The sequence below is a fragment of the Pristiophorus japonicus genome, chromosome 16, assembly GCF_044704955.1.
Source record: "Pristiophorus japonicus isolate sPriJap1 chromosome 16, sPriJap1.hap1, whole genome shotgun sequence".
NCBI lineage: Eukaryota > Metazoa > Chordata > Chondrichthyes > Pristiophoridae > Pristiophorus > Pristiophorus japonicus.
Genome location: NC_091992.1, coordinates 50,933,759 through 50,948,975, shown reverse-complemented (window position 1 = coordinate 50,948,975; position 15,217 = coordinate 50,933,759). Strand labels below are relative to the sequence as shown.

General features: G+C 43.5%; 1 protein-coding gene across 1 annotated transcript in view; it reads right to left on the bottom strand.

The window, feature by feature from the left end:
• The window catches only part of pom121 (POM121 transmembrane nucleoporin), a 56,358-nt gene that overhangs the window by 29,556 nt on the left and 11,585 nt on the right, over positions 1 to 15,217 (bottom strand). The window contains 5 exon segments of the mRNA XM_070857289.1: positions 5,967 to 6,046; positions 7,143 to 7,240; positions 9,147 to 9,318; positions 11,576 to 11,656; positions 14,390 to 14,539. Coding sequence (XP_070713390.1) covers positions 5,967 to 6,046; positions 7,143 to 7,240; positions 9,147 to 9,318; positions 11,576 to 11,656; positions 14,390 to 14,539 — 581 coding nt within the window.

The following is a 15,217-nucleotide window of genomic DNA, read 5'->3' as shown; positions in this document are numbered from 1 at the left end:
TTGGTTGCTGCTCTGTTACACACATGAAACATCCAATCTACCAAGTCCTAAGGTCTCTTTCAACTTCATACCGAGCTATTGCAACACCATTCATGGAATATATATGCAACCTATTTTTTCTTCATCTGTCATACATTTGTCCACGTTAAATGTCATCTGCCAATGTCCAACCCATTCACACCTTTTGTTTAACTCATTCTGAAATTTCTGGATGATCTCTTCCAAGTTTGCTATCACCTGCAAACTTGACAAATTTGCATTCAGTTTCTGAACTCAAGTGGCCGCAGTAAATTAGAAACAACAGTGATCCCAGCACGGAGCCCTGTGGCACTCAACTCAATGCTTTCCCCCATCAGAATATTAATCCCTTAACCAGTACTGGTTATTTTCAACCAATCGGGAAATTTCCTATCGCCCTGAATGCCCTAGCTTTGAAATTAACTAGTAGCCTCATTTATGGAACTTTATCGTAAAACCTTTTGGAAACCTAAGTGCACAATGCTGTAGGGTTGGTTTGTTATTAAGGTGCGTGGCCGTGCGCAGGCCGCTCACCAGCGCTGCTTGCTGGAAGAGATAAGGTGAATGCAAATTAAAGGGCCCACACGGGGAAAAAAAAAAGAGGGAACATTGTATATCACTTAACGCCTCATTAACTGTTTACTAGATGACTGTCGTATAGATACAACAGATTTATTCCTGATGAGAGTCCATGACTTTGCATGGAACTGGAGAAAGATTAGTAGGTATGTTGCTGCCTGATTAGTCACCCTTTTTGGAAACAGGCGGCACGTTAGGCCATTTCTACTGGCATCTCCCCAGTATCCAATGATGGGCACAAATCTCCTTCCCATTTCCTGGAATATAATCTATACATGGGGATTTATTTATTTAATTTAAGCCCTTTCAACTTGCCTGGCACATTTATCATGTATATATTGCAGTCCTAAATTTTGCTGGTAGTTTTTTTTGGAAGACGAGCATGTTCGTGGTCTTTCATTGTTAATAATTGAGAATAATTATCAAGAATATTTACCATTTCACACTCATCCGCAGTTTCAATTTAATTTGCTTTTTCTGACCTCTTTTCTTGTTAATGTAACACAAAGATTTTGTTTCCCGTTAAAAGTTTGCCACTGCAGCTATACTTTTAAAAAAGGTATTTTTGCCTCTCCAATCAACCCTTTGACATGTTTGTGTGTTTCCATATTCTTCCCAGTGAATCACTTGTCCGATATTCCTGAAAGGTTTGTAGGTAATTTTTTTCCACTTTTACCTTGATCTTAATTCACTTCGGGCCACACTTTAGTCTGAGCTCACTAATCTTGGGTACCTATTTGTCTTGCATACTCAGAATTATTCTGTTAAAAGAAATTTATTTGCCTTTATGATAATGGACATCTGCCTCCATTCTATTTCTTTTCATTCTTTACGCATTTCTTTGAATCAAGCGCTTTTCAAATAACAAGGCATCTCTTTCAACTGGGTTCAAGGATGACAGGATACTGGGCTCAATTTTGCCCAAGCCCATTTTCTGGCATATTGCCAGAGTTGCGTCCATTTTTTCTCGGCCACAAATGTGTCAGAAATATTTTGCCGAAGTTTCCCCGATCTATAATTCAAATTTGGCGCAGCACAGCGTGTCCAGTTGCCTTGTGGGGGGGGGGGGGGGGGAAGGAGCCTGCTGTCTGTGCCGAAAAACAATGCTGCACCTTCTGTGCATGCGCGACAACAAAAGTGGCGCTTTTGACATTGTTGCAATGGAAACACATGCACAGTACAGCTCTGAGCTGGCAATCGGCCATTTTTAGAGAGCCTGTTGTGTGTGTGAGAAGAAGTGCTGTGAGACGATTGGAAAAATCGAAGCTGCAACGCAGTGCAAGGACCAAAAATTTCTTGCAAGATGAAGTGGAGGCACTAGTCACTGTGATTGAGAACAGGTGTCTGGAGTTGGACGCCAGCAGAGGTCACATAAAAGTTCCACCCAAAGAAATGAACACACACTGGAACCAAGTTGCAGAAGATTACTGCGCAATGGTGGCCACCACAAGATGGAGTGTAAAAAGAAGTGGCAGGACCTTGGTCAAGTGTTAGTGCAAGTAATATTTTACTTATTCAATGCAATTGCAATTGTAAATGTAAATGTAACCAGCTGTATATGTCCCACCCAGCAGAAAGACACCCTCTCTAAAAAGTTGTTTTCATCTTTGCAGAGGAAGGTGGCACATAATAAAAAGGAAAAGTACTCAAACAGGAGGCGGCCGAGCAAATCTGCAGCCACCGACAGTCTTGGAAGGGAGGGTCACTGCTTTGATGGGTCCTGCCTGGGGAAAAACAATCACCGCTGCACAAGCTGAGCCCACACTAAGGGAGAGGGTAATTCCTGCAAATTCCACAGTCTGGCGTTGCTAAATGTTAAGTACTGCGCGGGCTAGCCATGCTTCGGTTCCTGGGGATGTCTCCGTCAGTTACGCTTCGGTTGATGCAATGTGCCATCATTCATCGTGGTCCTTCAAATCAGCCTGCTGCCTGGCCTGTACTGAGAGCGCCTACTCATGCCACCCACCCGGCCCCCTCATCTGCTGCTAACCATTTGTCTGCGTTCCGTTATATTTTGCAGAACTTGAGGCCGACCCTGACTATGTAGAAGAAAATTCAGATGAGGACCAGCCTGAACAGGATAACATCTTTGAATTCAACCCTCCAGACCAAGAACATGGGGATGGGGGAGAGGGAGGGGATGAAGTGGGATGAAGCCCCCACTATTTCGGACTTTGGAGGAGGTGCATCTCATTACAATGACAGCCTCTTCCGTGACATACCACGGTTTCCGAATATCCAAGGCTGCAGGTCCCAGTGCTGTGGTGCAGCAGGGCACATCCAGGCCCCCACATTCTGAGGCTGCGGGTCCCAGTGGTGGGGTGCAAGCCACACCTGTGGGGAGGAGGGGGAAGGAGAACTGGACCACGCTCTCTTGAGTTGCAGGATTTAACAGATGTGCTTCAGATGATGGCAATGAGTGGGGAGAGCATTGACCTTATGCGATCACTCTTGGACACCATCAGTGGGGTGGGTGACAAGGTAGCGGGACTGTTGGGAGAAGTAACAGCAATTTCACGAGAAAAGGGAACGATGTCAGTGACCATGAAGGAGGGAATGTCAGAGATGAACACGAAGGAGGGAATATCACAGGTAGTTGAGACAGTTTTGCTCAATGTGAGGAAGGGAATGTTGCAGGGCGTTGAAACACTTTCAGGGCTCATTTGGGACGGCATGTTAGAATTAGCTGTGGCAATAAGGGAACACACCCAGACCCAGTGCCTATTGACAGAATCAACTGTCACTTCCGCTCCAATCCCCACACTAGCCTCTGAAGAGCCCCAAGCCAGGACCTCCACATTGCCACCTGGCGCGCCCACCCCCCACCCCACCAACAGGTGCGCACTACGAGATGTTAGAAAGAATAAGCTTGGTACCAACCCCAGAAACACTGCGCCACCGCCTGCGGGCAGGGGTGGTGGAGTCACCAAGACCAAGTGTGGTGGGCGGTCTTAGAATAAGGTGGAGGGGAGATGGGTGCAGCCTTTCTGCTGCTGCTCATTATTATTATTGTTGTTACTGTTGTTCAAATTAAAAGTTTTTTGTAAGTTATGTAAATTTACACATTAGGAAGTGATCTTAAAGTTTGCAGGTGATCTTAACTCAACTTTAAAGTTTGATACAAGAATAATTTTATTAAAGTTAACTTAAGTACAAACTGTTTCTTAAACTTTTGAGTAAAATACATTTTACATTAAAACTGAATCATTTCCATTATTTGTTCGATTATTAAAATCTCTCTCTCTCCCTCTCCCAAACTAATTGCAGTCTTGCGACTTCTCCCCTTCTCTCTTCAGAAGCCTTCTGATCGGCACCTCGCTCCCCAACCTCCCTCTCTTTCCCCCACTCCTCCTCCCTGGGGCTTGTTTTTCAGCCGAGCCCCAAGCCCATGTCAGGGCGCGGGGCCTATTCTGCCAACCAAAGCTACAACCCTCCAGTCCTGCTTGAAGACATTTGGTGGTGGCATGTGAGTAAGGAAAAAAACGAAAACTTCTGAAATCAAAAAAAACTTCCATTTACTACATCGACAGGTAAAAAAAGTTGAACTTTCTTATTGATTTTTGGAGTTTTCTTGACTCCCTCCAAAATCTCCGATTAAAAACAATGGCATCTTTCAGCGCCGATTTGTCAATGTGCGCTGCTTTCTGCTCACTCACCAGAAGGTTTTTCGATAGTGGCCAGATAGACCATCCAAGGAGGAAACATTTTTGACCAAACTGCGAAAAATGATGAAAACCGGTGCAGACAAGCCTAAAAAACTCACCTAAGAAAATCTTAACTAACTCAGTTATGCCAGCGCAGATCGCAGGGAGAAACTTTGAAAAAAATAAATACGCCAGAAAAAATGGTGCGTGCCAAAAAAACGGCACAAATGACCCAGGAAAATTGAGCCCACTGTTTGGACATTTCTACTGGTTTTCACAAGTTGTGATGTTTACACAACTGCAGATGTTTTACAGGGATGACAATGTGTGAAGGTCTCATTTGAAACCAATTCCTTGGATGGCTGCAGGACAGAGACCTGTCCTGAATCTTAAAATATTAGATGTATGCTGACACCACACTCAGCTTTACGGCATTAAAGTGGAGGTAGATGAAGAATAAGCAGCTTTTGAGTAACAGATTTCAGAGAGTCCTCTCTGCACTAGACGAAAGCAGCTACAGCATACTCCTCCATGCAGCATTATTCTGGAAGCCACAGAGAAAGCATGCCGAGAGAAGAGTGCTTACAGACATTCTGCAGGGAAAATGGGAGGGTCTGTCTGCAAAATACAAGGGGTGAACTCTGATCATTTTGAGTGGTCCAGCCTTCATGTCAGAAGGAAGAAGCACCAAGTCCAGGAAGCCATGGGGAAAAGTTCACTGGATATAAAAGAGAGCACTTAGAAGAATAAAAATAGAAATTGCTGGAAATACTCAGGTCAGGCAGCATCTGTGGAAAGAGAAACAGAGTTAGCATTTCAGGTTGATGACCTTTCATTAGAAGAATGGTCATCAGCCTGAAACCTTAACTCTGTTGCTCTCTCCATAGATTCGGCCAGACCTGGAGTATTTCCAGCGGTTTCAGTTTTTATTTCAGATTTCCAGTATCTTCAGTATTTTGCTTTTGTAGGAGGGCTTGGAGGAGTCCCACTAGCTGCAATGGCAATAGGGCCAGCCTTTACTCCAGAGGAAAGTCAAAGCAAGGGTCTGGACACCAACAGACCAGTTTGTTAAGTGGAGCAGACCAGACCACTTGCTACAGACATTAAGGACAAGTACGTGAAGTGCTAGTGACCAACCAGTCACCAAACTTGGATTTAAAGGCTGCCCACTTAGCCAACAACCAATTAACAGTGTAAATGAGGGTGCATTGTGCAGTATACTGCAGGAAATGGAAATTTTAACTGTGAACTCTAAACCTAGTGAAGATTCAATACCCACTCTACCTCAGAGCTAATCTCTCCCACTCAGCTAACTTAGTCAGCTTCTCACATTACAAGTAGTAATAGTTCAGCAGCTAAAAATGTTATGTCTGGGCACAGTCGAAGTTTGGAACAACAAAATCTAAAGCTGTGCTAATGAATAGCTTTACTTCAGATAGACAGAACAGAAATATTCCACACACATTACTGAAAGCTAGCAACAGTGATGATGGCGGTATACAAGCCTGTTGTGCAACCAGTGCATAAACAGGCAAATAGATTGCATTGTTAGTTGAGATTATGTACATGATGCAAGATATGAGCTTGTCACAAAAGTTGAAGTGCATCAAGTATCTGAAATTTCAACCAAAGCATTTTTGTCAAAAACCATGTCCTACCAGATTAATCTGCAATGCACGTATCATTATTTTTTCTTTAAAAAATGATATTCCATTTCCTTCTTACCTTCTTCCACAGGCTGGTCTTTTTCTGCCCTGTCCACTCTAACTGGAGTAGAAGTATTTGACCTTTGTACTTCTTCCTCTCTGTGGATCAACATCATATAAAATAAAAACACTTCCTCAATCCAAGCAAACAGTACTAAGGTTTTGCACTGTAGAATATTACTTCCCCCCCACTCCTTTTCCCCCACCCCGGCAAGGTACAATTCCAAAAGGTGCCCGTCTCCCTCTGGTACTGTACTGAATTAATATTTTTTTCTTCATGAGCCAAAACAGTGATTGCCAGAAGGCTACACTGGCCAACTCAATTCTGTCCTCGCCCAACATCCATAGGGGCAAATTCCACCTGGGGTCACTCGATAGCGATTAGGTGCAAGAATCCTGGTTGAATTTCTCTCCTCGTCACAGGGGCAGAGGCCATTTGCAGCACCTATTGGTACCTGGTCGAGATCAACTAACTTGGCAGAGTTGATCCTGGGAACTGCTGGTATACATGGCTGAATTATATGGTACTTTACTGACTGAGCTATAAGGGGAGCACCAACAGGTAAAAAAAATTTAAAAAGTAGTGACTAAGTGGTGCAGCGAACTAGGCTCAAAAAGCTTATGGTACTGTAGTAATTATGATACTGGACTAGCAATCAAGAGGCCATGGTCAATTCCCCAAGCTGGCAAGATGTGAAACCCAATTCAATAAATTTGGTAACTTGTGGACTAGCCTAAGAAAACAAACCATGAAAGCTGTAAAAAAAAAAAAACAATTATTTCATGGATAACCTGGAGGAAAGCGAACCTGCCCCTCCTTACCCTAGCCAGCCAATCAATAACTCCAGTGCCATACTATTTAGTTGACTCTTGAGTAACCTCGCAACCCATGCTGTAAAAATAATGACAAGATCCACCACTACATTCTCAGGGCAACGAAGAATGGGCAGTAAATGTAGCCTTGGTGTTGCCCATAACTCAAAGAGTTCATTTTTGAATTGACTTCAGTTACAATTAGCTTGGCAAAGTGGAATGCAATGCTAATCTTGAAATTCTCTTCAACATGAACTGTATCAATCGTCATCAACAATGAAACACTGCAAAGGGGTGTCTGTACCACTTCAACGGACACATATGGATGTTTTAATGAACATTTATTTCAGTGGGACGCATTTTTAAAACTGCAGTTGATTACCTCATTTTCTTGCCTGGTCTTTCAGGAGTTTGAGAACGTGAAGATGCAGGGCTAGAGAGCGGAGAAGTATTTCGTACAGAGAGATAGTTCTTCAAACCCTATAGGTTAACAAAGAAATTCAGTCAGATTATTTATGCAGAGAGTTACACAGCAATAAGTTAACATTGCACTGAAGGAAATCTGGCCAATTCTAACAACAAACCTGCTTTTGGCATGTATCTATCTTCAGCATCAGAAATGTTAAAATCTGAAGTCTGTGCACATTTACATTACAAATTCCTGTCACATTTATAATGGAAGCTCCTTATGTAAACTTGTAACACTGTCATTATACTCTGTCAAATGATAGTGCTGCAGTACAGTGTCTGCAGGAGGGCAGATAATGACCGCATATTGGGGCTGAAATTGCGGTCAGAGGCTTCCCGCGGGCAATTGTCTCCGACCCGAAACATTTTACTGAATTTACCTGGTGGTCCAGGAGGAGCGTGGGATTTCGGTGGGGAGGCCTTCTCTTCCCGTGCTACGAAGCGCGCTCCCATCCTCCTGGTTCCCACGCAGAAGGTGCAGTCACGTGTGACTACTCAACCAATCAGGTACAGTATTCTACAGCTTTCTCATTAATAGCAATGAGAATTCCATATCTACGAGTTCTCATTGCTATTAATGAGAAAATAAACACACTAAACACAAAAAATAAAACACACCTCACATAATTAAAATTAATTGAAATTAAAGTTAATAAATATCTTAGAGACATTCCCCCACCCCCCCACGTTTTTTTATTATGGTTAAAAATAAATGTAACATAGTGGGCAGATTTTTAAAAAGAATGCGTTTGTATTATATTTTTGTATGTTTTTAAACTCTTACACCTATAAAAGTAGGCTATACGCCTGCTTTTATCAGGCACAAGAATTGTGAGGACATTTGCTGGGCAAGATATGGGTAAATCCCACAATCTTGCCCTTGCAAATGTCCTCGCTCCCGAGATGCGGAGGATCTGTTCAGCTCCAGCTTGACAGATTGGAAAAGCCGGTTTTCAGTGCATGCGCTGAAAACTGGCTTTTGCGATGCCTTCCTGGGTCCCTTGACACTCAGTACGGACCCGGGGAAGCCAGGATTGCCAGCCCAATAAGTTTACAAAGGCAGTTGCTATTTTAAGCGTGTCTGTGGGAATATACAATGGGAAAGTTGACGAGATGTTTGTGCAGAAGAAGCATTTTTATTGTATAGATATATATGTTATGCTCACATTTCTCATCGCTGAATTTTGAAGTTTTCAGAATTACAGATTTAATCATCCAATGTAAAGTCAGACTTATGTAAAGTTACAATTGAAGGGGATAAAATCCTATTGTGTACACAACACAAGGAAAAAAAAAAATCAACACTATAAAATAGTCGCATTCAATACAAGAATATTTGTTGATAGTTTATCATTAAATCCAAATGCCAGTGAAGCAGAGGAGGAGGAGGAAGTATCATCACAGAGCACATGTGTGAAGTTCGGAAACATGGGCTTTGTGAAATGGGGGTATGAAGTGAAGGGTAGCCCTCTGTGGGAGAGGTAGAGTTTTACAAGCAATGGACTACTTTTGAAGTGTACTCAATGTTGCTTGCAGCCCAATGGGCAACTAATTTGCCACCAAGTTCCATATACAGCAAATGAGTGATCAGTTAATCTGCTTGGTGAAGGTGGTTGAAGGATTAATGTTGGCTAGGATATCAGGAGAACTCTGTTCTTCAAATGGTGCCACTGAACGTTGCACATCTTCCCGAAAAGGTCTCAGTTTAGACTCCAATCCAAAAGGCAATCGGCAACAAAGGCAGCATTCCCTCAGTAATGCACTAATGTGGCAGCCGACAACGTACATTGAGGCTAGCACCCACAGCCCACTGACTCAGTTTCAAAACCATTTCTCAAATAGGCTGTGTACAGACGCAGAAAATCCCCAACATCCCATCATACCGTGAACAGTATTACGTGCTCCACTATATACTAACCTGAGCATGGCCCCGGGTGGAACTATAAGAACTGAAGATGGGATTGCGAGCAGAAGTATGCTTCCTACCCACACATGTGCTATTCAGGGAGCTGATGGAGGATGTTCGTGACCTTTTGGAGATAGGGTCATCCGAACACTGAGAATTGGTGCCCCTCTTTAGGGTTCCAGGTCTAGAAAAGAGAAAAAGGTGAAATCAAAAATCAGACAGTATTGCACAAAATAATATAGGTTTATATCTAATGATGTGTCCTCAGTTCAGCGAGCAATGCCTTTTTCCAAATAATCCACTATGAGCTTACTTTATTTCAAATAACCGACATCTCAAGTTCTAAAGTACACCTTTTAGAAACATTGTGTTCTTTTTCCCAATATTCCTTCCAGCCTCTCATGAATGCACTGGCTCTTGTTAGGGTACGGTTCCACAGCCAGCAGTGGAGTACTGGGACTTTCCCCCAAGATCCCTCATTGTAAGCCCAGACAGAATGTCAACAGCCTTGACGACGACAGGAATCCAGCATTGATCCCGATCTTGCCCCTACCAAACTTGATCGCTTTGTAGTGCTCCCCATTGGAAAGGATGTGTCACATACAGACATTCAACCCGTTTGCTGAACAAGCAGGGGCACAGAAGCCAATTGCAGTGTCACAACTGCTGAACCAACTGATACTGAATTGCTCACAGATCAGGGTTTTGAACCTGAGGAGCTCCTGGACCAGACAGCACACTAAGCCATCTAGGACACAATTCCCCATAACATTTAATATCTGCAGGATATTTGACTCGGATAGAAATCTAAAACTGTTCAGTCATGGCAGCACTTCGTTTTATTTTAAATGTGACTCAAAAATTAACTATTGCCACTTTGAGTGGAGCAGTTTTATTTACACCAGAACTAAAAAATACCTGGGAAGTTTCCAGTGCCAGTTAGAAGAAATTAATTTTTCTACTGTCCAATTTGAATTGAATGCAGAAATGATTTTCTACAATAACCCATGTGATTTTCTTACAGGTGTTGGTTAAAAAAAAGTGGAGAGCAAACTAGCTGCCCATGTGAACTGGAGGATATAAATCTGTGAAGAAAGTCACCCTACGCCTGAGTTAGTAACGTTAAGCACATACTCAGATAAAAGCTACAACTGTACAAAACGATTCAATGAGACAATAATCAAGCCAGCTGTTAAAACCAGCTCAGCTATTTCATCTGACATGGCAAGCTTCTGCCATTCCACAGGAAGCTTTTAAGAGCAGGAGGTGATTGTCCCTCAATTTTCTAATCTTCCCCAAGCAAAATATCTGGGGAGGGTCCAACAAAGACATCACCATATGGAAATGGGAAGCCAGAGGCATAAACCCATGTGCTAGCATTCAGTGGCACAGTATTTTTGGACTTCAAGATGATGCCCTGATCATAAAAAACTAACTTTTTAATGTTCCTTCCCAAATTATATATATCCGATAGACCAGTTTGTGTAATGCTTTATATTGCCAGTCACACCCATCAGTTTCAATTAATTGCCCACGAATATAGAAACATAAATAGTATCTTTGACTGGCTAACCTGTTTAGAACAGCAAGGGCTGAGCTGTCCGACTTAGTCGCCAATGCAAAAACCACTACTATGCAATGAAACTTCCATCATAGCCATTAAAACTTGCTTCGATTTAGGGAGAACGCAAACTTGAAACATAGGTTTGAAACCAGCCATTTCAAAGGTTTGTGAAAGTTGCATTCCTCATAACTACCCTGAAATCAGACTGAAAGGTGTTCATGTGACGATGTCAGATAGAACTACAGGTTGAAACTCCCTTATCAGGAACCCTCGGGACCCCGGTCTGTTCTGGATAAAGGATTTTTCCGGTCGAGGGGTGGTCACGTTAAATTGGATGGTACAAGTACTGAGCAAGGAGATATCAAGGCTGGCCGGCTTGGGGCTGGGAATGCGGCAGAGAGATCATTTGGGGGGGGGGGGGGGGTGGATCGTGGGAGTCGGCAGCGAGGAAGGACTTCAATTTGTTCATGTCAGTGTTCTGCGTATGCTCCACCCGGTGGTCAGGAATGGTTATGGACAAGGGGTGGTTCTGGATAAGGGAGTTCTGGATTCAACCTGTATTGTACCACAGATTGGGTAGCAGAAAAAAAAAGCGTGAGGGTGATGTCCATCCCCATCCCGTGACTGTCACAAAAGTCATAAAAACTTGATTGTTTAATAAAGTTACTGGAATGGTACAAATTCAATAATTCCACAGATTCAACAGAGGAAGTAATTGCATTTTGATGGAACACAGTAAAGCTGCACAAGTAATAAAAATGCCTGGAACAGCATTTTGAAATTCTGTCCCAAAATGGTAATAGGTGGAACTTCAATTATCATCGAGACCAGTTTATTATACACCTATTCCCGGGTCTTTCTCCCACACTCAACTTACTTTGGAACCAATGATGCTGGAGCTCCGTTGGCCAACAGGGGTTCAAATGCAGAGTGACCACTTCCACTGCTGTCATGGCGCCTGGAAACAATCCATAAACAGAAAGCAAGTTAGATCAAAATTACGAGACAGGATTAGAACTCATGCCAATTCGAGACTAGTTTTCAGTCATGAAGTTAATTTTTCTCTGTGCTCATGAGAATTGTAATGACTTCACAGGAGACTCAGTTACACCAAGTTTGTAAATGAGTTTATTTAACTGAATTAGTTCATCTCAAGGATCGAGATTTACAAATTTAAAATTTGACTCTGTTCAACCACATTACCACTCCACTCATTAGATACTAAAAATATCTAGCAGCAGCTCACAGACCTGCACTAGCTTTTTGTTTAACAGCAAATTGTACAAATAGAATGGTCTTTACAAGATGCTGTATCTGTAACACTTTTGGCAACAATGCCACTTGAAATTGAGGGGAATGTCAGGCCGATCTTCTTTTCCCAGAGAGCAGCGAGTCTCGAATGCATTCCCGGCTGGCGTGATGGATATGCTGGCTCTCTTTATACCTTCTAGAGGGAGCTGGACCCGTTCTTGACTGGGCAGAGATCGCTTCATACAGAAGGCTAGGTAACACTTGGGAGCAGTGAAGAAGTGTTTAGTTATGATGCTGTCAATTGTGGTGTGGGGCACTTAATTGATCAGCTGGTCTTTTCCTGCCCGTCAATTTTCTATGTTTATATGACGCCATTTCCTAGTGATTACCCAAACATGACATTTCACTTCGGATTAAGTCTACTTTTATAGGAATTCCAATGCCACTTAATTTGACAATTCCAAACACCCCCACCCCACCAGAGGCCTGAATTGAACTGTTGCTGGAGTACTATTGCACGTGTCGATTGCTCTCAAGCAAATCAGATTATCCAAGTGGCCATACTTCATTAGTCTGTGGGAGGAGAGGAATCACAGGCAAGCCTAATTGTGTCCTCATCCTACATCCACTTTACAGCACCGGGGGGGGGGGGGGGGGGGGAGGAGAAAGAGAGAGAAGAGGTCTTCCTGAATATCTAATGAGCGCAAATACTGCGGCCATTTTTACCCCTCCTTCGCCCAGGAGTCAAATGTAACTCCCCAAACTGCTGTGCTCTATCCAAGATAAGCTAACTCACCAAACATGGACCAATGCTCATTTTTACACCACTCCATAACCATACGCAACAGTAAATGCCTGAAATGATTTGTTTTATCCAATATGACTTGCACAATGCAATAAGGAGCAAAATTTATAGTGCACCACAAATGAGTACTTGTCCACTTTACAACACTGGGATACACTACAGCTGCAAAAAAATAACTCTGCTTGTGTTCTGCCTGTACATCAAGCAAACCTGCTTTGAAACAGCATTGCACATCCTTGGGAGTTGGAATCACAATCGGCTCCAATACATCAATGAAGTAACCATTAATAATTCATTCAAAAAGAATAACTGGGCAAGAATTCAATCATTGGGAGTCCCTAGAAATCGAGGAAGATTTGCTTCTACTCTAAAATTAAGTTCTCAGGTGACTGTACAGTCCAATACGAGAATTACAGTCTCTGTGACAGGTGGGACAGTCGGTGAAGGAAAGGGTGGTTGGGGAGTCTGGTTTGCCACACGCTCCCTGCGCTAGTTTTCTGCATGCTCTCAGCGACGAGACTCGAGGTGCTCAGCGCCCTCCCAGATGCTCTTCTTCCACTTAGGGCGGTCTTTGGCCAGGGATTTCCCAGGTGTCGGAGAGAATGTGCACTCTATCAAGGAGGCTTTGAGGGTGTCCTTGAAACGTTTTCTCTGCCCACCTGAGGCTCGCTTGCCGTGTAGGAGTTCCGAGTAGAGTGTTTGCTTTGAGAGTCTTGTGTAGGGCATGCGAACAATGTGGCCCGCCCAACGGAGCTGTGGTCAGTGCTTCAATGCTGGCCTGATCGAGAACACTTGACGTTGGTGCATTTATCCTCCCATGGGATTCGTAGGATCTTGCAGACAGCGTTGGTGGTATTTCTGCAGCGATTTGAGGTGTCTAATGTATGTGGTCCGCGTCTCTGAACCATACAGGAGGGCGGGTATCACTTCAGCCCTGTAGACAATAAGCTTGGCGCCAGATTTGAGGTCCTGGTCTTCGAACACTCTCTTCCTCAGGCGACCGAAGTCTGCGTTGACCCTTGTCGTCGATGTCTGCCCTTGCTGATAATAGGCTCTCGAGGTATGGAAAATGGTCCACGTTGTCCAAGGCCACGCCATGGATTTTGATGACCGGGGAGCAGGGCTGTATGGCAGGGTCAGATTGGTGGAGGATCTCTGCCTTACGGATGTTTAGTATAAGGCCCATGTTTTCGTACGCCTCGGTGAAGATATTGATGATGGGCTTGGAGTTCAGCCTCAATGTGCGTCGTCCGCGTACTGTAGTTCGATGACAGAGGGTGGGGAGACCTTGGATCGAGCCTGGAGGCGACAAAGGTTGAATAGGTTCCCACTGGTTCTGTAGTTTAGTTCCACTCCAGCGGGGAGCTTGTTGAGCATGAGATGGATCATTGCAGCGAGGAAGATTGAGAAGAAGGTTGGCGCGATGATGCAGCAATATAAACATGACTGATCAAGTCAAATACACCTGAACTGGACCTTTCCAGTCATTTCTATTAACATAATTGCTTTAGCACGTGAAAATAAATACAACCGCTCAACATCTCTTTCCAACTCATGCCTCAAGCATTCCCTCCAGCTCGCTCATAAATCCCCCTTTCCCAATCCATCACATTAAGTCTTTTAGAACCCACATACCTGCGTTTATTTTCACGTTCAGAGATTAAAGTTCTTTCGGCATCATCTTCCACCATTCTCTTCCGACTTTCCTTGAGTGCATTAAGCACAGTTGCTTTTGAGCAAGGGTCAATCAGAGGAGACACAGCAGGGGACATCATGTGGTCAAACCTGGGAAGTTAACAGTTTAAATACATGTCCACTGATGTCATGGGAATCTGAACTGGCTGACTTAATTTTATATTTCACATATCAAATGTCAAATCAATTTCAGGATTAAATCAGAAGGCAAGTAAAAAGGATAAACTGCTTAAAATCTGAAATTAAAAAAATAGAAAATACAGATCAGTCAGCACCTATCAAGGAGAGAAAAAAGATTATGCCACTGCAGGTGTGCACCCATCAGAGCTTTAGACTGAGATATAAACAGGCACATTAGGACAGCTGGGGAAAAAAAGAGGAAATGGGCCCAAGCAGTGCTTTTTCACCACCACCTGGCCAAATTTCTCAATTTGAACAACTCCCACATGTGCTCTGTTGCTAAAGCTGCCTCCAAGTAGCTTAGTGTCTTCTGTTGTTCCAAACTTCAACAATGCTCGATAAAGACCACGGGCTGGATATTTGGCTTTGGCGTTTTCGGGGCGGGAAATTTGGTGCCCGATTAAAGTTTGCGCTCTGTGGAGCAACTTTTGTCATTTGGCCCTTGCGCCAGCGCAGAGAGGCGTTGTACAACTTTCGCAGCGCAAAAACGGGAACTTCACAGTGCAGAGCTGGGAGTACTCCGAGAGAGGCTTTGAGAGGGGAAAGAAAACCCTCAAAAACATTGCCAACACCCTTACAACACAAATC